A 26,674-nucleotide genomic window follows, 5' to 3' on the forward strand; every position below is an offset into this window, starting at 1 on the left:
CCCAATTCCGTTCCTTGGCCTCTTCAGTTTAATTGATCTCTTAAGGAGGCCAACCTCGCGCCCGCAGAGGGCCTGGGCCTTGGCCCGGGTGTCCGGAGGAGGCTGCTCCCCCGGGCGGGCGCGCCCTATGCGCACGGGTCTTCTCGAAGCTCCTAGCCGCCTCGCGGCTCTGGCTCTGCGTTCATTCGACGTGCACCCCTCAGTTCCCCTCAAGTAGCCGAATGGTTATGGCTCCTCCGGGCGGAAGCCTGCGACTGAAAACGGGGAGCCCCAGAGTGCGCGGGTAGAGAACAATTGTGCGCGCCCTAGTGAGGAGGAGTGAGCAGGCGCCCGGGCCTTTCGAGCGGAACCCTAACTTCGGGGTTCCCCGTTTGCTTCCACCTCCAGAAAAATCCGAGGGCCGGCTGACTTGGGTGCCACTAGTAGGCAGACAGCGGTGGAGAACCGTGGGTTCGCCCCGGGGTTGAAGCGCAGTTGACTGTTTGCGACTTTCCGTGGCGAGTCCAAGAGCTTTGCTCGGCGACCCTATTGTCTAAGCGCCCCGCACCGCTTACCGCCCACCTCCCCGCCCCCTGCCCAACCCGCAGGTCTCTCTCCAGTTAGGGGTGGGTAGTTGGAAACTGTGTGAGTGGGAAGGGGGTGAACAAAGCCAAGAGCCCACCATTCTCCGCCTGCGCCTCCTCCAGCCCAATGCGCCGGGAGGCCAGGGCGCTTCCTCCAGCGCACTGGCGTCGACCCCGAGGCAAAACCCGCGCGGGGGACCCGGGAGCTAGCGGAGTGCGGGTTCATGGCGAGGGCCTCGGCAGCCAGCAACCAGGACCACCTTAAGAGCGAGCCCCGCCCCGGACCCGGAGCTCGGGCTGCGCTGATTGGTGCAAATGTAATGGCTGAAATTGATTGCTGAAATGCAAAACTTGTTGCTGCTTCTCCCGGCGCTGGGCGAGAGGCAGACACCGAGAGGGGAGCCGAGACCCTCGGAACGCCCCACGCAGAGCCCCCCCGCCCCCGCCCCCCCCCCATTCCGGGCTCCTAGAGCGTAGCCGGAACGCCTCAACCCGCTCGCCTAGCCTGGCCCCCCAACCCGCGTATGCCCCCCTTCTCGGGTCCGAGGGGGACTCGTGAAGCACCTCGGCTTGGAGGCAGGGAACCCGAGCTTCGGAGCGACCCAACCTCTCGACTCGCTGCCCGCCCGCGCCTGGAAGCGGGCGCGGAGACCCCGCGAACTCAGAGACCGAACAGACAAGGACAGAGGCGGCAGGCGGCGGACGTGGCCGCGAAGCGGCGCGCCGGGGTGCAGCGCACCCGCCGCGGAGCAGGGGAACCGCGCCTTCCCTCAAACCTGGGCTCCAACCCCGGGCGCCTGCTGCCTCCCCAGCCCAGCTGCGCCCTCGGCTCAGGGCCCGCATCCGTGATGCCGAGCGGAGCCTCCAGCCTTCCGACCCGCTGAAGAAGCAGTAGCCGCTTGCTCGGGGCCGACGGAGACTGTGCGAGCGGACAGTGCTCGGCGGAGGCTCGGGCTGCGGAGCGCGGGGACTCCGGGGGGAGGGGGGAGGGACCGTTCTGTCCATGCCTGGGCGCCAGCCACGGCTTTGAAAGGTCTCCCTGCTCGGCCCCTTAGCAGCTCCTCCACGGACTCCGGGAGGCTTCGGGAGACGTCCTGGGGCTTCCCACCTGACCCGATCGGACTTAAGAAGGTGATCGCTCTGCTCTCCCTTCCTTCCCGCCTCCTTCCCCCGACTTAACTTTTTGTCTCCACTCGCCCGCAGCTCCGTCCCCTCCGCGCAAACCCACCCGCGGCTGTACCAACCGCTGGGGCATGGGCCCCCCAACACGGCTCCCCGAGGCCCCGCGGCACCGCAAGATGTGAGAGGCCCGGGTCCGGCAGAGCCAGAGCTTCGGGAGAGGAGCTGATAACCCCCAGCCTCCACACGCCAGGAGAGGTGGCGGTGCGCACTGCACCCCCGCGGTGCTGAGCGTCCCAGAGCGCCCAACCCTGGGCCGGAACGTTTAGCTGGCCGGAGGCGCGCCGCGGAGAGCAGGCTGTCATGCCCTATTGATCCCCCCGCCCCCTGCCAAGTATGTTTGGGCTGGACCAATTCGAGCCCCAGATCAACAGCAGGAACGCTGGCCAGGGCGAGAGGAACTTTAACGAGGCCGGACTAAGCATGAATGCCCACTTTAAGGCCCCGGCTTTCCACGCGGGGGGACCCCCTGGCCCCGTGGACCCTGCCATGAGCGCGCTGGGCGAGCCCCCGATCTTGAGCATGAACATGGAGCCTTACGGCTTCCACGCGCGTGGCCACTCGGAGCTGCACGCGGGGGGGCTGCAGGCGCAGCCGGTGCACGGATTCTTTGGAGGCCAGCAGCCACACCACGGCCACCCGGGAGGCCACCACCCCCACCAACATCACCCCCACTTTGGGGGCAACTTCGGTGGCCCGGACCCAGGGGCCTCATGCCTGCACGGGGGTCGCCTACTTGGCTATGGCGGCGCCGCCGGCGGCCTGGGCAGCCAGCCGCCCTTCGCGGAGGGTTATGACCACATGGCGGAGAGCCAGGGGCCCGAGAGCTTCGGCCCGCAGCGACCCGGGAACCTCCCGGACTTCCACAGTTCGGGCGCCTCGGGTCATGCGGTGCCTGCCCCATGCTTGCCGCTGGACCAGAGCCCTAACCGAGCCGCCTCCTTTCACGGCCTGCCCACCTCCAGCGGCTCCGATTCCCACAGTCTGGAGCCTCGAAGGGTGGCGAACCAAGGTGCCGTCGACTCGCTGGAATACAATTACCCTGGCGAGGCGCCCTCGGGACATTTCGACTTGTTTTCGCCCTCTGATTCCGAGGGGCAGCTGCCTCATTATGCGGCGGGGCGCCAGGTTCCCGGCAGCTCTTTCCCGGGTGCCTCGGCCATGCCCAGAGCTGCAGGCATGGTGGGCTTATCCAAAATGCACGCGCAGCAGCAGCAGCAGCAGCAGCAGCAGCAGCACCAGCACCAGCACCAGCAGCAGCAGCAGCAGCAACAGCAGCAGCAGCAGCAGCAGCAGCAGCAGCAGCACGGCGTGTTCTTCGAGAGGTTCAGCGGGGCCCGCAAGATGCCCGTGGGGCTGGAGCCGGGAGTAGGTTCCAGGCACCCGTTGATGCAGCCTCCCCAGCAGGCCCCACCGCCCCCTCCGCAGCAGCCCCCGCAGCCGCCGCAGCAACCCCAGCCGCAGCCGCCGCCGCCGCCGCCGCCACCCGGGCTTCTGGTCCGACAAAATTCGTGCCCGCCTGCGCTCCCGCGGCCCCAGCAGGGCGAGGCGGGCACGCCCAGCGGCGGCCTGCAGGACGGGGGCCCCATGCTGCCCAGTCAGCACGCACAGTTCGAGTACCCCATCCATCGGCTGGAGAACCGGAACATGCACCCGTATTCGGAGCCCGTGTTCAACATGCAGCACCCCCCTCCCCAGCAGGCGCCCAACCAGCGGCTGCAGCATTTTGACGCGCCCCCCTACATGAATGTGGCCAAGAGGCCGCGCTTTGACTTCCCGGGCAGCGCGGGAATGGACCGCTGCGCTTCGTGGAACGGCAACATGCACAACGGCGCGCTGGACAACCACCTCTCGCCCTCCGCCTATTCGGGCCTACCGGGCGAGTTCACGCCGCCTGTGCCCGATAGCTTCCCCTCAGGGCCACCCCTGCAGCATCCTGCCCCGGACCACCAGTCCCTGCAGCAGCAGCAGCAGCAGCAGCAACAACAGCAGCAGCAGCAGCAGCAGCAGCGCCAAAACGCGGCCCTCATGATTAAGCAGATGGCGTCGCGGAATCAGCAGCAGAGGCTGCGCCAGCCCAACCTGGCCCAGCTAGGCCACCCTGGGGACGTGGGCCAGGGCGGCCTGGTACACAGCGGCCCGGTTGGCGGCTTGGGCCAGCCTAACTTTGAGCGCGAAAGCGCCGGCGCGGGCGCGGGGCGCCTGGGCACTTTCGAGCAGCAGGCGCCTCACTTGGCTCAGGAGAGCGCGTGGTTCCCAGGGCCGCACCCGCCGCCGGGGGACCTGCTACCCCGTAGGATGGGTGGCTCAGGCCTGCCGGCTGACTGCGGCCCGCACGACCAGGGCCTGGCGCCTCCCCCTCCCCCCGGTGGTTCCGGAGTGCTGTTCCGTGGCCCTTTGCAGGAGCCGCTGAGGATGCCCGGAGAGGGCCACGTGCCCGCGCTGCCCTCCCCCGGCCTGCAGTTCGGCGGCAGCCTGGCGGGTCTGGGCCAACTGCAGTCGCCAGGGGCTGGGGTGGGACTGCCCAGCGCTCCCTCCGAGCGCCGACCCCCGCCGCCGGATTTCACCGCACCAGCGCTCGGGGGCCAGCCTGGCTTCCCATTCAGCGCGGCGAACCGGCAGGCCACGCCGCACAGCGGCCCAGGCGTGAACTCGCCGCCGAGCGCGGGCGGGGGCGGCGGCAGCACGGGCGGTGGCAGCGGAGGGGGCGCCTACCCGCCGCAGCCTGATTTCCAGTCCAGCCAGCGCACCTCGGCCAGTAAGCTGGGCGCGCTGTCGCTGGGTTCCTTCAACAAGCCCAGCTCCAAGGACAACCTGTTCGGCCAGAGCTGCCTGGCTGCACTCTCCACCGCCTGCCAGAACATGATCGCCAGCCTCGGGGCCCCCAACCTCAACGTGACCTTTAACAAGAAGAACCCGCCCGAGGGCAAGAGGAAACTGAGCCAGAACGAGACCGACGGCACGGCTGTGGCCGGCAACCCGGGCTCGGATTACTTCCCCGGAGGGACTGCCTCTGGGGCCCCAGGGCCTGGAGGCCCGTCGGGGACTAGTAACAGCGGCTCCAAAGCCCCAGGGCCGCCCAACCCGCCTGCCCAGGGGGACGGCACCAGCCTCTCCCCAAACTACACCCTGGAGTCCACGTCTGGGAACGATGGCAAGCCGGTCCCCGGGGGCGGCGGCCGGGGACGGGGTCGAAGAAAAAGGGACAGTGGTCACGTGAGCCCTGGGACCTTTTTCGACAAGTATTCGGCAGCGCCAGACAGTGGGGGCGCACCTGGGGTGAGCCCAGGGCAGCAGCAGGCACCGGGCGCAGCCGTCGGGGGAAGCTCCACGAGCGAGGCTCGCGGGGCTCCTACGCCTCACGAGAAAGCGCTCACGTCACCGTCGTGGGGGAAGGGGGCCGAGTTGCTCCTGGGGGACCAGCAGGACCTCATGGCTTCCCTGGACGGCGGGGCCAAGTCGGACGGTAGTTCGCCGCACGTGGGCGAGTTTGCCTCGGACGAAGTGAGCACCAGTTACGCCAACGAGGACGAGGTGTCATCCAGCTCCGACAACCCCCCAGCCCTGGCCAAAGCGAGTAGGAGCCCCCTGGTGACAGGCTCGCCCAAACTCCCTCCGCGTGGGGTGGGCGCTGGGGAGCATGGACCGAAGGCGCCCCCGCCCCCCCTCGGCCTGGGCATCATGTCTACCTCTACCTCCACCCCTGACAGCTATGGCAGCGGGGGCGCAGGCCACCCTGGCACGCCGGGCCTGGAGCAGGTCCGGACCCCAACGAGCAGCGGCGGCGCACCACCCCCGGATGAGATCCACCCCCTGGAGATCCTTCAGGCGCAGATCCAGCTGCAGAGGCAGCAGTTCAGCATCTCTGAGGACCAGCCCCTGGGGCTCAAGGGTGGCAAGAAGGGTGAGTGCACCGTTGGGTCCTCTGGTGCGCAGAATGGTGACAGTGAGCTGGGCAGCTGCTGCTCTGAGGCGGTTAAGAGCGCCATGAGCACCATCGACCTGGACTCGCTAATGGCAGAGCACAGCGCCACCTGGTACATGCCTGCCGACAAGGCCTTGGTGGACGGCGCAGATGACGACAAGACGCTGGCGCCTTGGGAGAAGGCCAAACCCCAGAACCCCAACAGCAAAGAAGGTATATGCCCTTGTTCCCATCTCATCTCCCCCCGGAGGCCAACCCCCCACTGCAGGCCTTAGCCTAGCCTTGAGTGGTCCATTGGAGGGGATGATCCCTTGGGGTTAGGAGGAGCCCCAGGCTCTCTTAATGCCCAGCTCAGGGGTGGACACCATCCCTTTGGTTACAGCAAGGACTCTGCGGGCAGATCCGCCCACTTCCATCCCCCACCCTTCCCCACCAGGTACTGCTATCAGGTGGATTCTATTTCCACACTGAGGCCGGAACTTTGATGGCAGCCCCGTGGGCATTATTTCAGGGTCCCTTTACCAAGTTTCAGCTGAGTTGCTGGGTGCTCAGAGGACAAGCCCAGGCCCTTTCTTTTCACACCAAGACCACTCCTCACGCTTAACACTCGGGCTGGTTCTACTTTGTGGGAGTTGTGTGCCTGCCTCTACCCCCCCGCCCCCACTTTCCTGGCAGGACACCTGGGAAGTTGTGTTAATAACCTTCCCACCTTATCCTAGGCAGCCAACCTCCAGCTTGAGTTTCCTTCCATGTGCCAGCATCTTTAGAAAAAAAAAAGTTACCAGGCGCTGGTGTCAGCAGCATCACTCCAAGGCAATGCCTAATTTGACATTTGTTCCTAATGAATAGCTGTTTTGTCTCTTCTTAACTATTAAGGTTTCATGGAAACCTGGAGACCTGTCTGGTTGTAGGAGGCAGGCAGGCTTTTCCTGGTTGCATCTCCTTGACATTCGGGTTGGGGGGTTGCTGGGGCTGGGGTGGAGTCCGCTTGGCGGAGACCGGACGACTCAGCTGCGGCATCGTCTGTGTATGGGGTTATGGATATATAGTCTTAAGACACAAAGGACCCGCGTTTGTCAATATCTCGCCTGGCTTTGGTGACAGATGTCTGGTCCCAGCTCTTGTTTGCATTCTAAGCACTCCCTCCCCACCGGGCCTGGAGGCCTTTAAGGTGGGTGGGGTGGGGGTTAGTAAAGGGACAGCCATTGCAAGTTAAAGTCATAACAATTTTGTCTTTACATCGTAAGAGGATGGGACTGCAGTAGATAACCGTTTCATTTTAACAGGCCCTTTCTTTTTTCCACACATAATTGCTTCTTAAAATTAATATCATACATCTCCCCTCACTAACCCCCCAGCCCCCACAATTCCTACCTTTTTCTTTTAAACCCTTGATGCCTTCCCTAGGTTTGGGGCGGGGGGGGGGGCGGTGCTGACTATTACCATGGAACCAGCGGCTGCCCATTGAACCTGTCTTTAAAAAACAGACATCCTCTGATTCTTGCTCTCTCTTAGAGTTCTTCCTCTCTGTCTTCTTTGGCCTAGGCCTCCTGCCCCTGAGTTTAAGGTGCGGGTAGGTTTTAGGAGAATGGGCTGGAGGAGGAGGAAGAAGAAGGAGTGGGGAGGGGAAGCGTGGCCCCCGGACTTGGGTGGCTCAGAACTCCGGGCTTTCACCGCTGCCTGCCGTCCTGGGTAGGTCGTCCTGGATAGGTTTTTCTAATTCATGAATGCGGCCTCCCCGCTTTTCTCTTTGTTCGCCTACTGCCCAGCCTGGGACGCTGCTCTCTCATTTGATGCCTGCTGCTTAGCATGCACGGCAGACCCTGCGGCCAACATCAGCATTCTCCGGGCTTCTCCCAGGCAAGGCCATAAATTGGTTAGTTTGGGACCCTCTGCTTCTTCTCCCTGGTTTTTCCCCCCCTTCCTTTTTAAAATGGACTTGGACATAGCATCCTGTTTGCCCAGCTCTTGGCCACCCTCCCCACCCCAGTCTCTTTTATTTTCTTGTACACAACATCTCGATCCTACCCCGATCGATAGCCGGTTAGCACAAATCCCAGCCCCTGTCACTTCTACCTGGCTTGGCCAGGCTGCCCCTCCCCCGCCCCTCCAGCCCTCCCCCTTCCCCGTAATTAAGAACATATTGGCCAAAATAGGGTGAGAAAAGTTTCTTAAGAGCCCCTGATTTCGAGAATTAATATAGCAAAACCAGTAGCCCTCGGCCTGTGTGCCTTCTGAAGGTCCTTCATAGATGAGGTCCGGAGGAATCGAGTGGTTTTAAGATTTTTTTAAAAGGTGTCACAGAGCCCTGTTGCCAGGGGTCCCCCTAACCTTCCTTCCCGGAAGGAAAAAAAAAAAAAAGATGCAGCCTGTGAATGAAGAGATGTCATTAAAGATACGTTTTGTTTTGTTTTGTTTGTTTCATTATCACAGTCAAAGGAGCGAAAATATTTTTTTGGAAGCAGATGCTAGTCACTTGAGGGTTGATTCGCCCTGTAAGCTAAAGGCAGCCCTCCCTTGCCCAAGGGGGAGGACAGGGGTGGGGGGACGGGGACTTCTTTCGGGACTGGGACGGGCCGCGGGGCTGGCCTCCTTAGCAGCCTCGCAGGGACACCCACTTGACCTCCTTTGTTTTCCATTCTGTGATGTGGGAAGGGCAGTTTCCTAGATAAAGCCCCGAATTGAGGTCACTCACAGCTTCGGCAGCCTTGGGGCTGCTAGTTAAGGCTTTATAAGGTATCTGCATCAGATTCCTGCTCCCTTACTGGTAGTAAATAAGGATGATTAAACTTTTCATTATGATAACACCCTGCAGTTCCATCTGTACATGTTGTATAAATAGGTACACAGAGCCTTCAACAGCCCCCCGAGTCCCCTGGCTGAAAATCAGTGAAGTGTGCCACTTCAAAATAGAGGCGAAAAAAAAATTTTAAAGTACAACGTTCTGCTTGTCCTTAAACACATGCCCCATGGGCCCATCGGCCACGAAACGGGGTGTCCAGCCGCTTTGAACATCCCTTCTGGAGGTCCCAGCCCCCAGCCAACCCCTTCCCTCCCACCCCCTTTCAGGCAAAGCCCGTTTTTATAATGATATTTTATTTTGTCACGCCGTAAAACATGCCAGTACTAATGTGATTAAATATTAACACCGTTTCTGAAATTCTTTGCTCCGATGACAAAGTACGAGTCGGTATTTAACAAAATGATCTGTGCTCGGATTGGTGAGAACGGATCAGTCTTCAGACCCGCACAAGCCGTGTAGTCGGTGGGACGTGCCCAGATTGTCTTATGGGGTTTAGATGTCCTTTGGAGGGGAGGGAACTCAAATGGCAAGTTGTAGTTCTGGCAAAGGCCAGGCCCGAATCATGTGTGATGATGATTTTTTTTTTTTTTTAAACCAGGTAAGCGGGCTTCTCCAAATTTTGCTTCTCCTGACTTCTTAACCCATCCAACAACTTTTATATAATGAAACTCCTCATCTCCTCTTGAGGTTCTGTTTGCACAAAGTTGGGGGCGGGGGTGGGAAAGGGTGAAATTGTGCGGAGGGATGGGGAGGGCAGAAAAACCAGCCTGAGTTTGGCCCTCTTCAGACATCTGTTAGATCAGCAAGGACGACACGGATTTGAGAGGAGTTGGCAAAATCGTCCACTGATCTTGGTAATAGGTGTGTGGCTGCGGAGGAATTCCAAAGCCGAGAAGGAGGGAAAATGAGGAATTGTAGATAAGGGGGTATTCAGTCTGAAAAAGACCGTTTAGCCCCCTCCTGTCCCTGACGGTTTTCAAAACTTGAATTAACTGTTTTCCTTACTAAGTTGATCATGCCAAACTTCCACTCCGTGGCTTGCTCTCTGTCCTGAAATCTGGAGTGGTCCAGAAACGTTCCTTCGCACACATTGAAATAGAAGAGGGCTCCATGTACACTGTGCATGCAATCCTGCCCTTTTTGGAAGTATGATATTTTTACAGTAATGCGGGAGAAATTTTTGGAATTTTATCCCTCTCGGAATGTGCCGGTCGGAACTCAGTAAGCAGTACTGAGAAAGAGTGGGCAGGCAGCATTTGGACACTGAGTTTCCTTAGACGTGGGGGCAGGCTTGGGGGAGGAGGGAGGCCCCAGTGCTCTTTCCTGAGTAGTTTCCCCCACTCCTCACGGCGGCGTGGAGAAAATTTTTTCGGCTCACTCAGGCTTGTTTCGGGAAGGCAAGGAGCCTTGCCTTCCCATTTTCCTGCGAAATCACCCAGCATGGGTTGCATGCCTTCCTGTGACTTTTGCCCACCCCCCCCCAAGATGTAACCCAAAACTTTGCAGGTGTTAATCAGGGGCAATGTAAACAGATAGGAGCCCCCTTTGTAGAGCTGACACTCTGGCCTGCTTGCTCCCTGGCTAGTTCTGGATGCACTACTACTGTTCTTTGGTGCTTGTTTCATATTTCATGGTTGTAATAAACCCGTCTCCTTTGCCCGCCTCCCGTCATAAAACCCCAACCTAGCGTACATCTGCAATTATACATTTCTACTAAATATTAATAAAGGACAGGGATTTTTGAGGGTTTGAAGCTTATCGGTGTTGAACTTGTTAATGGCTTCCACCCTGGATTTTTCTGACTGTTTTGATTTTAAGTAGCTGCTGCCTTCTGATATATCTGTGTTGACCCATGTTCATAGTTGCACATATATATGTGAATATATAAATAGATACAATTTTTGTAGATCCAAGGGCTTTCCTCAAGGATTGCTTTCTTTAATATCAAGTCATTTACATTTCTTGTGGGGCCCTTCAGACCGGAAGTAAGGAGCTGTTGAAATGTACTTCTGTTTTACCGAGGTTTCTAGGAAGGGAGTGAGGGCTGGTAAATCTAATAGCTCTTTCTAGCAATGAAATTCTATGATTCCTGATACGATTTTGTTTGCCTGACAGAGGTATTTAAATTTCCACAAAGAATCTTAATAGGGCCTGAAAATCTTAATAGGTCCTGAAAAATAGATCCTGCCCTTACCAAGAAGTTACCCGATATTTTCTGCTGATATAAAATATACATCTTAAATAAATAGCCCAGGAGGACCAGGTGAAACTGGAGGAGGGAAATTCTTCCCACTCTGGCGGGACAAACTTGAACGTATCCTTGGGATCTCACAGGATCTCCTGGACTCATTTCGTGCTGGTGCGGAGAGTAAAATCATCTCTCTCCACTTGAGTAACAGTCGTGTTAGGGTCACGTTCTTTGCCCAGGGAATGATCTGGTTTGCCAAAGGCATTTAGGAGATAAATATTCCTGGTAAGGAATACTGTATTTACCTCTGGTTAATTTTAGAGGAAAAAAGCTATAGCTTTTATGTCACGGGATCAAATGTCTGGGCAATGTACAAGGGCAACCAGGCTTCCCAGCAAATTATGGTATAAAACCCCAACCCTTCTGATGCCAGAGGGGATCTGGGTCTGTCTGCCCCCCCCCCCCCCATAACTGAGTGGGTGTACCTTATGCCCTTCCCTCTCTGTCCTCCCATTTATTCCACCCAAATATCCAGTCTGGAGGGTCTGGAATAACCAGCTTCATCCTTTTGACTCAAGTTGGGATTTTTGACTTGCCGAGCGATGTGTTTGTTTTAGGATGATGCCTATTTTTAGGCCCAACTTGGGTGGACAGATTTGAGTGTGGGTTTTGATTGCTGGTGGCGGAGATGTTGGTATATACATGAGTGCGTGATTGAGAAGAGAGACATTTGGTGGAAATTTTTCAAGCTTCCTTACCTTCTTGAACCCACGGAAGCCAAAGGAGGTGGTCTGGGGGCCTGCTTGAAGGAATGTGGCCGAGGTGGGTGTCGGCTCGGGGTCTGCCCGCAGCCCACGAGAGGAAAGCAGGGCCCCTTGCAATTCAGTGTGTGAAGGAGGCCCCCCTCAGTCCCCCACGCCCCACCCCTGCACAAGAACATATACATATGCATGGCCAAGTGTATTTCCATCAAATCATCCAGCCACTCCTCCACTTTACCCTTAATCTGCTTTCCCAAGGCAAGTGGGGAAAGGAGCTAAACCTTCAGTTTCAATGGCGTTAGCTGACAGGTTCTGATTCTGTAAAGGACTGAATGAGCGCAAGTCCTAAAAATAGACAGAGGATTTTGAAGATCCTAATTGCGAAATCTCGGCCTCCTGGGCCTCCTGGGCTGTGGGTGACTTTGATCTGGAGTATTTTGGTAGCAGACACGCATCTCCCCTTGCTGGGTTTTGTGCGTGAGCGTGTGCATGGAGGTGTCTCGCTGGTTGAGTTCAGCTGACACCACTCTCCAGCCAGGAGAGGAATCTTTGAATCGGTGCCCACCCCGCCTTCCCCCTGCTCCTCTCCCGCCCTCCCCCTCCCAGTTGTGGGAAGCGGACGCTGCTTCTCATTTATGGAAATTCCTCTCCTTCATTGTAATCTTTTGGTACCAACATGGAGGAGACGATGCTGGGCTTTCGAATTAGTCACAGCCTTGCCTTCGGGGACCCTCTGTGTCCTGACACATTAGAGCTCCACTGACAGTTCCCAAATCCGTGCCACGCGGGGCCCTGGGAAACTCTGAATGGGACCCGAAGGAAGAGATGGTTCTGGGACCCTGGCACCTTTTGCCCCATGGGCAGCCCAGCGAGGGGGGGCCCTGAGCATTTTCTGATGTCTTGAAATGATGCGACAAGAGGTACCACGCCTCAGCAGGGTAGCCGTTACTGGAGAGATGAGAGAGAAGGTGGCCTGAGTCACAGCATGTCTATCGGGGGCAACAACTCCAGACTTACTCTGTGCCCAGGATGGAAAGGCAGAGTGCAGTTATGGTGCTGTGAGTGCGGGCGGCTCAGGGTGTAATTCTGATAGGACAAGAGGCCCGCTTTGTTTGCTGGTCTGCATTTTAATCAGCGTCCTCCAAGGTTTGGGAAGCAAAGGAAGGGTCTGTTCCAACATGGTATTTACCCGGAAAGGAGCCGGGAGAGGAGGCAGTGGAGAAACTTGTCAGGGGTTTCCCCATGCCTTGAAATCTGAGGGGCTGTTTCGGGTTCTTGATAGCTTTGAGCTTTGACCCGATGAGGCCACATTGGACTGCCCTCCCTCCCCCGGTACCTAATGAGTGTGTGTGTGTTGGTGTGTGTGGGGGGTCCATAGATCTACGGTATCATCCCAAATTCCCGTTCTCCCTCCTGGCTGAGAAAACCTTTTCCTTGCAAAGCTGGATCAGAGAGAGGACTTTATAGCGATCGTGTGCATTTCCTTCCATGGTTTACACATCATCTTATGGACCCAAATGCCCTTTTAAACATAAAGGCAATTGAATTGAACTGTTCGGAGGTCTGAGTGCATTCGCAATAACCTACTGGCTCTCTCTGCATGTCCCAGAAGGAACATCTAACACGGAATAGATTTGTCCAAAAAATGGGAAAACCCACAGCAAACATCCTAACACACTCACCTTGTAAGAAATAAGTCATTTAGTGTACTGATCTTTAAAGTTCAGGGGTCCAGCAAACTCAGCCTGCCCCCCTCTTCCCTAATTGTTGCTAGGATCCACTGTGTGACCCAAAGCCTCTGTCTTCCTTCCCACTTTCCACCTCTCCGTGGAAGATCTTGGGCACCTCGTGAACTGTTTGGCCCTGGGATTCCGATCCCTCCAGTGGTCCCTGGTTTTCTGGATTGCAGACTTACTTATCTGTGCCAGGGTTTGGTTTGCGTGAAGGAAATGTGCTGGACAGGGGTTTAGGGAAACAGAGAGACCCTTGGGCAAAGCCATAGTTGGGGCCCCTGACTGTGGACATCTTTGGAAAGTTGAGGGCTTTGAAGACCCACCCCCCTGCCCCCTGACGCCTCAGAGGGAACCAGGTCTTGCTTTTATCTGGCATGTCTCTGAAACTATCTCCACGGTTATTCAGCAATAGACAGTGATTGTCATGCCTTTGGAGGAAGCGCGGACTGACTCTGGTGTTGAGGCACTTGGCCACCCCCGCGTTCCCCTTTTCCCTCTTCCAGCAGCCTGTCTTGGGGGAACAAAGTGGCTCGTAGAGGCGTTTGATTCTGAGGATTTAAAATTAGGTTTCCTTCTCGTTGCTGATAGTGATTTAAAAAGAGTTTGGGCACCAAGATTTAATTTGATCTGAAAGCTCGGGTCCGAAGTGGCATTGGAACAAACCCTGGTCTCGGGCCGTTCTGAGCAGCTGGCTTAGTGTGGCGTGTCTGGGGAAACCCGTCTGTCCCAAAGTTGAGGGCCGCAGTGTAGCGTTCCTGGTTGTATTTGGGAGCTCCTGGAACGTGAGGTGACAGCTAATGAGTGAACCCCTCTATATACACTTGCATGCACACACACACACACACACATGGGCGAGTGCACACACACAGGCACACACACACGGGCGCGTGCACACACCCAGGCACACACACACACGGGCGCGTGCACACACACAGGCACACACACACACACGGGCGCGTGCACACACACAGGCACACACCAACACCCTGCTCCCTATCCATCCAGTCATCCTGGGCAGGGTGGGATGTCAAAAAGAGATGACCTTTTTCAGTTACGGTGAAGCAGTGTTTTCAAACGCCCTTGGATCTTCGAATGCAAGTATTGTCGAATGATTGGCAACGACCACCAGGAATAAAATACTTTGGAGGGACCATCTTATGATCAGAGCGGGGGTGGGGAGTCCGAAGAAAACATAGCCTTCTTTGAAATCTCCCAAGCTCAGCCTTCCAGCGAAGGTGACGGGTTGGTTGGGAACTCACTGAGAAATGAGGGGGTTCCACCCCGGCCGCGTGGACTGTTCGAAAAGTCCTCGCGAACATCAGGGTCCCCAGGCCTCATGTGTATATTCCGCTCTCTTTTCCTGTGAGAAAAACACCCCTCTTTGGGAAGACTGAGATCCGGGAGTGGTGTATTTTCTTGGGGTGGAGGGGGGCAGCTAGTAGAGGGGTGGGCGGAGCAGGGAAGAAGCGTGTCCATATGAATCAGAATGTTATTTACCAATATTTGGGGTTTCAGGAGTGGCAAATGATTTCTAAATGTGGAAGTCATTTATAGAACACTTCCTGGGCAAGGCTGGGGTTGAGCGAATTGTTTGGGGGCTGTCGTCAGCCATCGCAAAAGCACGCCAAGTTATGGTTTGAGCTTCCCCGTGACCACAGATTTTGGGGGGTAACATAGACGTGGAGGACCCAGTGTGGACTGATGACCGAATGGTGGGTCTGTTAGCAATTAGAGCCCTATTTTGTTTAGATAGTGGCACGGGGTGTGGGGTGGGAGGGGTGCGTGTGGAGGATGAAGACCCACATGGGCCCTGGGTGCGTCAAGGCCTTGTAATATGCCTGTGGCCACCTTCTCCTACAGAAGAGTTGGCCCCATGTGGCCTGTTGCAGATGCACCAGGTTTCGAAGATGAGCCCAGACCTTTCCATTAAAGAGGGATGATGGGAGTGGGAAAAAGGAGAGACCTTTCCCCTGGTGACCCCATATGGTGACACTGAGGCTTCCTTCCCAGCACCCAGCCACTTTGGTGATAATCTTGCCTTTCATAGACCTCTCAGGCAGGTCCCACTGCTTTGAAACGCAAGCAGCGCCCTCCTACACAATGTATATTTTTTTCCCCCTTTTTCTGAATGGTAGGCAAAAACGGAACGAAAGTCAGTGATGAATTCAGCAACAGGAAGATCTCCCTGACTCGAGATAAGCCAAGTGTGGAAAGGAGCTGCAGACATTCAGGTCTCTTCTCTCTTCCTCTTCAGGAGACCCCCGGCCCAGCCATCGGCAGCCTGGAGTGCTTTTGTAGGGAGGCCTAATTGGCTCAAAACAAATTGACCATTTTCAACCCCTGCAATGTAACTTTTGGTGGTTGTTTAGTATTTGAGGGAAGAGAGGCGGTGGCCCAAAATTTGGCTTTTTTAAACAAGAGCAATTTCACGATCCTTATGCCGTGACTATTTCTAAATTGTCTGGGCATAAAGCCTTTTGCTGGATTCTGCTTGTGCGTGCTTACCACACACACACACACACACACACACACACACACACATACACACAGGCCTTCATAAGAAATGAAAAAATAAATGGGTTTCTTCCCCATCTGCACCCCCGCCCCGCCCCCTGCCCCAAAAGAAGGCTCATACAAAGTTTTGGGTCCTTTCAGTTTTAAGTAGAAGCTTATTGATCTCCGTGTGGTCAATTTTTGGCGAATTTGTAATCCTGTTAGGCCCCCGGGAGAGGCATGATTAATTTACTTGTGCATTTCACTATTTGGGGTCAGTGTAGTTAATAAGCATTTATTTTGTGCTCAGTGTGAGAAGCATTTTTCTGGGATTACGATTGTGGGGGTGTGCGGGTGCGCGCGTGCGTGCGTGTGTGTGTCCGTGAGGCTGAACATGTACGGTAAGAGCCCCGGCTCCCCCAAGGCTGAATAAAGACCCCCAACTGCCGTTCCCACCACCTCCCCAGGACAGGAATAGAGAGAGGCGAGTGGCCCCTTCAGCCATCGCTTGTCGGGAAGGAGGCAGAAAAAGCCCAATTGTCCAGCAAACCCAGCCTCCCCAGACCCTTCGAGACAGCCAAAGAACGTGGGTTTTCTCCTGGTGCCTTGGTCCCTGGAAAGTTTTCGAGCATTACTTCTTAACTAACTGGGAGCTGAGCGCTGATCTGATGTGGAGAAGACTTAGAATCGTAAACCTTTTTGGAGCACCCTCCGTGCTGCTGCTTTGACAAACAGTGGTGCTGGGATGTGTGCGTGTGGAACTTTTAGAAAAACGCATGGCTGGACTTCCAAAGAAGGAAGAAAACGTATGTGTAAGTCTTGAAAGCTGGGACAAGGAAAAACAGAGCCAAACAGCCTGCAGCTTTGGCCTCTCCTAACGCTGAGTCTCAAAGGGGGACCGTGTGTCATCCTGATGGTGCGGGCTCTTTGGCCCGGAGTCTGTGGGTACCCTCCTCTTCCTCCCTGGGCTCTCCACAGCCTTCCTGTCTCTCTTCTTCCAGATGATGGGTTAAAATTCCACTTCTGTTATGATTGGCCTTTTTTTTTTTTTTTTTTAAAAGATGGGTCTTGGCCATCATGGTTTTTGAGCAAATGATTTCCCGAGTAACCCCGCAACCCCCATTTGCTTGATTCTACACACATCAGTTTTCATGGAGTCCTTGCCTTTGTGGAGCGAGGGCAGGACGGAGTGTTTTCGGTGCCAAGCCAGCCTGAAATGAACCTGAGTCACTGAGGAAACGGGCATTTGGAGAGATGAGGATACAATTTCTTTTTTTATGTGGGCCCGTTAAAGTCTAATGGACATTGGTGTCTGGCCTTAAATTTGGAGAGGGTCTTTATCTAACCCTTAAAACTAGAGTCATTTCCTGTAATTACGACACCCCAGGCAAGATCACTAAATCTTTCAGAAGCTCATCTGGAAGACGGTGCAGGAGTGGGGGGGGGGGGGGCGGGACAGAGGGGGCGCACACCTGTTACCTGGATCAGCTATAATTATGACATCTCTGGACTCCTGGTTTGAAAGGAAGAATTTATGGACCCAGCAGTGCCGGAAGAGAGCAGCCCGAGGCATTCTGTCTCCTGGCAGTGAAATCACAGCCACCTCCCCGCCTGCGTCCCCCTCCCCGCGCCCCCCCAGCTTTGTGCCCATCACAGTCCCTGCATCTCTTTAATGAATTAATTTAGCTCCCCGACATTTGGTATTAAGTAAGTAGCTATTTTGGGAATCCAAGAGAGAAAGAACTAGAAGACTTTTTTTTTTTTTTAAACTCTTTGGGGAAAAAAAGTGTTGCATTTTGAAGTTGGAGACGCCTGAGAATCCAGGCATGGCTTTGTGAAGGAGAACACATTTGGTGGGACGTGGCAGAATGTGGCAAAGCGGCCTGACCCCGTCCCTGCTGTGTTTTTGCTTCACTGAGGAGTGTTTTTTTCCAACCCCCCCCCACCAACGTTGTTAAGAACGGAGGAGGCCACAACCCCCAGACTCCATGCTGTTTGTTTGGAAGTATTGTTTGGATTACTCTCGCTTTTCAAATTGAGAGAAACTTAGTTTAATGGGAAAATAGCAGTATTACTATCTTGGTGTGTTTGCTTTAGCGTTTAAAAATAGTTTGTTTTCATATCCTGAATTTCATCCTTTCCTTGTTTGCTTGTCTGATGGGAACCCGTGAGAGTGTGTGCGTGTGTGTGTGCGTGTGTGTGATACCAGCACACACATCTGTCTGTACACACTCAGGCAGGCAAATGATTGCAGTCGTGCAACCAAAAATCAGTTGCAATTTCACAGCTGGCACGAGAGACCCAGAGCATTTGCTTTTAACTTAAACCATCTTGTCCCCCTTCTTCCCCACCAGCACCCCACTCCCAGCCTTCCCCTTCCATCTCCCTCAGCAACGTTTATTCCTTCCTTAAAAAAGGAATGCCGGGCCTGTTTGCGGAGGTCCCCGTTGGAATAGATTTTCAGGGGTTATGTATTCAATGTGTTTGAGGGTGATTTCAGCCCTCAGCCTGGTCGTCCCAGTACTAATGGTAGCAGGGCCTATTATAGGGAGGCAAAGAATATTGTAAATGGCTTATGCAGAAAAACCATTTAGATAAAAATGCAATTTTCCCTTCTGCATAGAGTGCTAAGAATTAATAGCACATTCTTTCTAAATGGGTATTTTTATATTATATTTTCCTCCTAATGAAATTCTTTTCCCAAACAGGGGTATGTTTCATTTTAAACTTTAGAGTAAAATTGATCTCTTTGTAAGCCTACAAAAAAAAGGGGGGGGGGTGTCCTGGTTTTGAGCAGGCCCCTTTCCTCCCGACCCTGTGCCCAGGATTTTTTGAAGTTCGATCGTGCAGAGGTTGCGTGGAAATGGTGAGTCTGCCGTAGGGAGAGGGGCTGGGTTTGTTCACATTGTTTTTTTCTTTTTCTTTTTAATTTTTTTCCTTTCTTCTTCCTGGGGTGGGCTTGGGGGCTGTTTGGTGGTTTCCACAAGTACAGAAACTGGTCTTGGAATTGGAGCTGTTTGTGCTTGGCACCTCTCACCCCCTCACCTGCCCTCACCTCCGCAGGCAGGTTTCCCACCATGCTCTCTCCCTGAGACCCAGATGCCTGCTCCCTGCTCCCCTTCACGGGACAGCTGTGAGAGATGGTTGCTTTTAGCTCCTGTGCACCCAGTAAGGAGTGATTCTGTGGCCCAGCTCTCTGCCAGGGCCTCTGAGGCCATTGTAGGGGGCAGTGGAAATTCAGAACTTCTTCGAAGGCCAGCTTTGTGCCTTCCAGCAGAAGCTTGCAGCAGCCTCATCGTGGAAAGGCTTTGAGAGCTTCTTGCTCTGGCTGCCATGGGCCAGTGTCTGCTGACCCCAATTTTCCGGCCCTGCCTGGGTGTGCACCTATGGAGACACACATGTGTTGGTGACTTCGATCTGCAGACAGGACAGCAATCAGAGCTGTGGTGTTGCTCTAGGTCAAAGTCCTGGGGCACGTGCTCCTAGCTCTCACTCTCAAACTAGCATCAAGGTGAAAATTTAGGTAATGTTGTAGATGGGGAGAGAACATCTCCTGGTTTTCTGCCCTTTCTCCATAGCTGTGCCAGCTGAAATATCCAGGGCCCAGAGAGGGCAAGCTACCTGGCCATGGTCACACAGCACGGTTGCAGAACAAGGAGTGGACAGTAGCGGACCCTGGGCCTCGACCTTCCCTTACTACCTCTTGACCTTCTCATCTGTGAGCTAGGATCTGATTTTGCCTGGTTAAGCCTTGTGTGTACTGGGGCCGGGGCCATCGTAAACCAGAAGTCTCCAAATCTCCTGTAGAAATCACCCTGACATCCATTCCTGAGGACAGAAGCACTTACTCTCCAGCCTCTCAGGAGGTGGATGTTGTTTAAGACACCGTTCTTGACCTTGGGGAAGACGCAGCACCTGATTCTGCCCGACGGGTGGTCTTGGGTTCAGGACTGGCCCTTCGACTCTTCTGAGCTCCGTGACCTTAAAGCCACTTCAGTGGTCTTAGCTTGGTTTCCTTATAACATCAAGAAAGCAGAAAAAAATAGTGCTTCCCCTCATAGAAGTATTGTGAGGATTGAATGGGACGATTGTAGCTAAACAGGACTACATGGAGGGATGATAATGATGTGGTTAAGAGCATGGGCTCTGAAGCCAAACACGCTGGGGTCAAACTCCAGCAACTCCCATTTCCTGGCTGTGTGACCTTGGGTAGGCTCCTTAACCTCTCTGTGCCCCCTTTTCCTAATCGGTGAAAGGGGACGACCATCATTCTTACCTCATGGGGTTGGGAGGGTTCAGTGAGTTCAGACATGCAGGAGCAACTACTTGGAAGGCTGCCTGTCACCAAGAAGCACCATGCCAATGCAGCTTTTATTGAGCACCTGCTGTTTGCCAGATGTTTCATAGGCATGACCCTTCGATGTGTAGGGTGGTGGGGCTGTTGTTGTTTGTCCCAGCAAGGGAGGCCATGGGACTTGTCCTCTGCCATCCAGTGGTGCAGGCTGGAGGGGGACCACAGGAGGCCGTGCATCAAGTGCTGAGACTGGGGCCGGGCACCAGGAGCTTGCTCAGTAGATGTTACTGTGTCCTGGGTAGGGCAGGGCTGGGTTGCTATCCACTGCCCCTGCAGCAGCCACCTCTGGCCTCACTGTGGGTCCCTCTCCTTATGTGGGGTGGTCAGAACCCCCCCCAGTGGACAGTGGTGGGCTGGCCCTAGTGTGATGTGGCCAGCCACGGTCAGCCACAGCCAGCCACGGCCAGCCACGCTTGCTGGCTGCAGGATGGCAGCACCGTGATATTTTTCTTCCCCTGACAGCTCTCCCTGTGCGCTGAAGGCACAGTTCCCTGATAGGCGTGAGTAATGGTCAGCCTTCTCATTGAAGGAATTCATGAGATGAGCTGGTCCCCAGCCTCTGAGCACTTTGCCAGGAGCCCACGCCGGCCATAAACAATTTGAGAGCTGGCAATAAAATATTAACCCCCTGTGTCTGGCACCTCAGGTGGGGCCTCGGGAACCTGGCAGGCTTCAGCTAAACAGTGAGAGCGCCAGTGAGCACATTCGAGAGGAAGAGAACATCCCTGCCACAGTGAGAGTGGGAGGGGCTGGCTGCCTAGGCCTGAGTTCGAATCCCAGCTCTGTTACTTGGGTGCTGTGTGACCTTGGGCAGGTGGTTCACCTCTCTAAGCCTCTGTTTCGTGGGTGTGATCCTTTGGTCCCCTCTAAGATGGTTGCTGCGGGGGTCGATGAGCCTTGTGCCCTGGGGGCAGTGAGCAGCGGAGTAGGACTTTGGAATCAACTAGAGGGGAGTCATTTTCTATTCCCACATTGGCCAAATCATGCTGCCTCCCCAGCTTTAGTGTCCTCTGCTATGTGCTGGGGAGAATAACAGCTCCCTCAGGAGCCTGGCCATGGTCCTTCCCTGGGAGTGAGGACCCCACACCTCCCCTCCCCACCCCCACCCTCCCCAGCCAATCCTCACCCGCCGGGCCCTTGGCAATGTCTGGAGACATTCCTGGCTGTCACAGCTGCAGAGAGGGAAGTTGCTCCTGGCATTTAGTGTGTAGAGGCCAGAGCTGCTGTGAAATGTCCCACAGCACACAGGACCATTCCTACCCCAGTCCTCCCCCACAAAGAATTCCCAAGCCCAGAAGGTCAAAAGCGCTGGTGTTGAGAATCCCTGAACCATAGTGCGGGATCGGGGCTAGGGTTCAAAATAATCCAGACGTGACAGCAGTGTCTGCATTCAGCAAATGTGAATGAGGCCGTTAAGGCTGTTCTGGGTGCTGGGATGTGGTGAGGAAGCAGAGGGACAAAAGCCCGGGCTGGCACAGCGTTTATATTGTAGGAGAGCAGACAGACGGACAGACAAGCAGCAAACCGAGAAGAATGATGCAGAGTGGGCAGGGTGGGGAACAGAGCCTTAGGAGAAGGGGACTGGCACAGGAGTTTCTCTACTGGGCCACTGGGGATGCCTCTGGGGGGTGGTGACAGGTGAGCAAGAGGCTTGAATGATGAGAAGGGACCAGCCAGTGGTGTGGTGCTCGTCAGCAACAACTGGCTCTCTGGGGGAGGAGGAAACATACAGTTTCTGTTTTGTAGCCTCTGCCAGTTCCCCTGGAGTAAATGCTCCCCAACAATTTCGGCCCTCAACCGGCTTGCGGAATTCCCATATAGCGAACGGTCTACACCCCCTGGAGCCAGCAGAGTCCAGGTCTACAGGAATGGGCTTTCAGGAGGGGATGCAGCGGTGAGGGCAGGAGACCCCGGCGGGACTGAGCAGAGAGGTGTTGGTGAGGAGGGAGAGACTGTTTGGGCGGGCAGGGGCTAGACCGCTGGGGGCTTATCATCACCGTCAAGTCAGGAGTGTGGATTTTATTCCAAGTGTGACAGTGGGCCAGGAGAGGGTGGTGAGCCCTGGAGGGATTGGATCCGATGGCCCATAGTAGATGAGCAATTAATAGCGATTACATCTGAGCCCAGAGTCTCTGAGATGATGTCTGTTTCCCTTTGCTTTCTTGGTGCTGGGCCCCTTCTGAGGAGGCAGAAACTCTCTTCCCCTAGATTGGCAACATCTGGGCCACAAGTGAGGGCAGCGGGTGTACGCTCCTTCCCAGGAGCAAGGCACTCAGAGCCCAAGGGGACTGCTCAGCCTGCCGCAGGTGGGGGGTGTGGGGGATGTCCGTCCACTCCCTGGTCTGGGCAGGCCACGATTTATGTTCCGGCCCAGGGAGCCTCTGTTTCCTTCTTTTCCCAGGCATTGTTCTCCACGCCTGACAGAGGTCACTGAGACAGGAAGGCAACAGGCCCTATGTAGAGGGCTGAGCCTCTGGGTGACCTGGGCTTGGCGTCTACCTTCTGGGAGCTTTTCTTTTGCTTTCCTCCCTGACTCTCTGAGCTAAAAAGCAATTGTAACAAGCTATAGGCAGAGAGGGCCAGGTATATCCAGCCCCATATTATAGATGAGTAAGCTGAGGCTCAGAGAGGCAAACTGACCTGCCCCAGGGCAGCTGGCTGGGAGTGAGGGCAGAGCGCACATTCATGCCTGGGCCCATGCCCAGGATGGGAGCCCATGCTCAGGATCGCTAAGGACGACGCAGCTGGAAGCTGATTTCTCACCAACAGATGCTCAAAATAAAAATCGACTCAGGGTCTCGCCCCCTTCTGGCAAATGTCAGCCATATCATTGGCTACTGAGATCTTTACCATCCGTGTTCTCCACTGGTGAAGGTGCTGGGGGTAGGGTCCCCAGGCCTGGGGGCGGAGAGGTGACATGCTGTGACTGAGCCTCAGTCTGCCTATCTGTGAAATGGGTCCTTTCTGGTCTTTCTGGTCTTTTCTAGGACCGTCCTCCCCCCCCCCCCCATAGGGAGGGGGCATCTGCTCGTGTAGCAGTCACCTTTCTCTGGGCCCTTGCCCAGGCCAGAACCGTAGCTGTGAACCAGACACACTCTGCCTGTTGGGGGCTTGAATATGCTTGAATACAGAGGAAGCATAGGTAAAAATGACAGTTGCGTGAATGTTCCATCGGAAATTGGCCAGTGGAAGGAGAGTGGGACTGGGGTTGGCCTGCTGGCCGGGAGGGCTGGGAAGCTCTGACATAGGGGTTGAGACCACAGTGAAGACAAAGCAGCAACCATTCCCAGCACCTGGCCCTGGCTTGGCAGCCAGTAGCCATCTGGTGATTGAACGACCGAAAGAAGGGGCTTTACCGAAGGTAGGGGTGCATCCCTGCCTGGTCCCAGGGCTGGAGGTTGAGTGTCACCCCAACAGTCCTGAGATCTAGGAGGGCTGGTGGGACTTTTCCTCCAGAGGGGCTAGGGTGAGGAGGGAAAGGAAGGGGGCCCCGGATATTAGCATCAGAATTCCTCATCCTGCCAGCCCTGCTGGTGTGCCTTGGGTCTCCATCCCCAACACCAACCCTCCCTTGCCCCTCCTTCCCATGGGTCCCGCTTGCCTGAGTCCCAGTAGCCCAGGACACAGCCTCTGTCCCAGTCGAGGCTTGTTCCAGATGCCAGGGCCTGCCTGACCCGAGTGGGTCCTCTCAGGGTGCCTGAAGTGGCTACTGGAGCTGCTATTTATGCCCCAGACCTCAGGGAGGAGGATGGTGCAGGAAGTCTGGGCCAGAGCTGTAACAGCGTGGCCGCGGCCTCGCCCTGGACTGATCCCTTCGCCACCCTGGGCCTCCGTTTCCTTATCTGGTTTTTCTGGGTTAAACAGGGTCTTAGTGATGATTACAGGAAATAATGGACTAACCCAGCATCTAGCTCATCACAGAGGTTACTAAACTATGACATAAATACAGGTGCCCCTCTGGGGTGCCCCCTCCCCGCTGGCCCCACAGGAAGAACTCGGAGCCTTCGAGGGGAAGGCGGGGGTGGGGGCCGCCTTACGGGGTTGCAGCTTGCAGTGAGAAATGTGCCTGCAGAGTTTTGGACGGTGGTCTTCCATGCCATGGAGGGGAGAAACAGTGCCCACAGCGGTTGGCAGGAACTCCCCAGACAGTTTAGGTGTTCTAGGACACAAGTCCGTGAGAACACAAATCTGAGGTAAAAATCAGACATTTTTGGGGAGTCCCTAAGGAGTTTTCTCTACCCTGGTCCTACATACCCACTTCTTAGACTCCCTGTCCGTGTAGGACTTACAAATCAGTCCCTTGCTAATCTTAGGAATCTCTCAAAATCATGGCCAGAGTGCTAAGGAAGAACGTAAGAATATTACTCCCGCTTCTACTCTGGATGTAGATAGGGATGGGCTCTCCGTGGGCTGTTAGGCGACACCATGCGTGGTGCTTAAACATGGCGCTTGGCTGGCAGGAGGCCCCAGTGTCTACTACCTGCTACTTGGTCACCGGCCTGGGCCACCGACTGGGGACAGCAAGGACGCTTATCCCCGGGGACTTTGCTTCTTGCTTGTGTTTCTCCCCAAATCCGTGGGGCCGTGAGTAAGCGTGTTTGCTGGAGATGTCCGCCACAAACATTCATTTATGGTTTCAGCTAACAGAAGCAAGGCAGAGAAGCTGGTGGGCAGGAAGTTAAAACCTCTCTGTCCGGAGTGGGGTCCATCGATGTCCCCCTTGCGTTTTAAAGACTGGTACAAAGACTCTTTGCCTGCCAGTCCCTGGGGGACAGAAAAACATCCCCAGCTGTGGTTCCCCAGGTGTTCGCTCTGTCTCCCGTACCCCCCCCCCCCGCCCCCCTCTCCCTTTCATTCCTGGAACAATGTCCGGGCCAGTTCCTTTGGGCTCCTCCACATTCCCTGCCAAAAACAAAAACCATTCTTAACCCCAGATGACCAGGCCTGTAGTCGTTTTGTCTGGTATGTGGCGTCCGCCTGGGGTTGGGGCGGGGGGTGGGGGGGCACGCATGCTTCCAATTTATATTCCAGAATGCCAGCTTCAAGGGGAGCAAAGGCTGGAGGAAAGAAAAGGCCTCAAGGAGCAAGGAGTCCAGAATCGCCCAGATTTCCAGAGAGGAGAGAGAGAGAGGGTGAGGGAAGGGCCAGCTGGCTCAGGGGTCTGAGGCCGGCCCCTGGGGATGTGCGTGAGGGGATTGTGGGTCAGGCCGGCCCGGCCCTTCACCCGCTCCCTCCTCCCTGCTCCCCCCACTTGTTAGCCACGTTGTGGACCTCGGATTCTGCTCTGTATTCTATTTGGTTATGATTATTTTTTAATGAGGTCAGACTGAAAATCCATCTGTCTGGGCCTGCCTGCCTAGGTTTGAAGGCAATTAAACTGGAGACTAACCTCTTAATTAGGGTTTCCCTGTGTAAATCTCGTTTGATAAATTCCTTATCATCTTTGGCTTTAACTACAGCAAGGCCTCGAGAGGAGATTGTCCCCCCCACCTCTGAGTGAATCCCCCCCAAAGAGGCTGCCTCCTCGACAAACGGGGCTCTGCCAGCCAGAACCTCCCCCAGGAAGGGCTGAGAGAGAGGCCCCTTTCAGGGTTAATTAATCAGAAAATTTAGTGGTGCCCGGTGATTCCGGAGAATTTGTCTGCCACCTTTTTATTCTCCTGTTCCTCCTTCTGCCTCCCTTCTAGGTCTTTCTTTAAAAAAATTTGGGGGGGGGGGATGGGGGTGAAGTGGACTCTACAGAAGGAAATCAGCAGCCCCCCCTTTCCTTGTCACCCCGCCCTACTTCTCCCCAACCTGTTTGTCTCTGTGGATGGTTAAATTTTCTTCCTTCCCTTTTTTAAATGCAAGTGAGGCTGGGAGGGCTGGGAGTGGAAATGTCAGGGGTCAGTCTTCAGGCAGCAGGGAGCAGGGCGGGCAGTCTTTGCCATTTGGGAGAAATCAGAACTGAACTTAACCCTTTGGAGCCCAGCCCTGGCCTGGGGGCTTGGGTGCTGCTTCCTACTCTGTTCATGAGAGTCAGGAGACTTCGTCACCTGGACTCCGTCTTTTAGGGTTTTAGGCCCAGGGGGCGAGGGGCAGGCCAGGGACCGTGCCAGGAGCAGCCCTTAGGAGAATGTCAGGTTGAATTTATGGTACTAAGCACCTGTGCTCTGTACTGGGGACTGGGCTCCATTTGCTGTCCCTTTGGATGGGGCTGGTGGGTAGGCGTGGCCACATTCACTGCTTTAACCCTGTCAGCATCCCAGGGCATGCCTCCCTTTACAGATGGGGAAACCGAGGCCCAGGGGGCGGTGGCGTGGTGATGTGCTGAGTCTCCCAATTGGTAACAGGCAGGGATGGGGCTGGGGTCTCTGTCCTGAACCCTTGATTCCAGAGCTTCCTGGGGCCCAGTAGGAGGACAGGTCTGACTCAAGCATAACATTTGGGCTCCTGGAGAGCCCAGCAGGAGCCGGCACCTTCTTTGAGCCATGCCTGTGGCATCCTCACAGCTCTGTGAAGCAGCTGCTTTTGTGTACCCATTTTACAGATAACGGGAGTGAGGTGCAGAGGTGGGTGTGGCCGGCAGGGATAAAGCCCAGTCTGCACCCCCACCTTTCTGCCCCCCGGGCCAAGCTGCCCCTTGGCATGGCGACAGCACCAGAACACAGAAACGGGAGAGATGGTACAGAGCTC

General features: G+C 55.5%; 1 protein-coding gene across 1 annotated transcript in view; it reads left to right on the forward strand.

Annotated features, from left to right (window-relative positions):
* The first annotated feature begins 1,008 nt into the window (after positions 1-1,008).
* Positions 1,009-26,674, forward strand: part of MN1 (MN1 proto-oncogene, transcriptional regulator) — a 47,371-nt gene continuing 21,705 nt past the window's right edge. Inside the window, exon 1 of the mRNA XM_059139778.1 lies at positions 1,009-5,880. Coding sequence (XP_058995761.1) covers positions 2,079-5,880 — 3,802 coding nt within the window. The 5' untranslated portion in view covers positions 1,009-2,078. The remainder of the gene's footprint in view (positions 5,881-26,674) is intronic.

The sequence above is a fragment of the Mustela lutreola genome, chromosome 11 (assembly GCF_030435805.1).
Source record: "Mustela lutreola isolate mMusLut2 chromosome 11, mMusLut2.pri, whole genome shotgun sequence".
NCBI lineage: Eukaryota > Metazoa > Chordata > Mammalia > Carnivora > Mustelidae > Mustela > Mustela lutreola.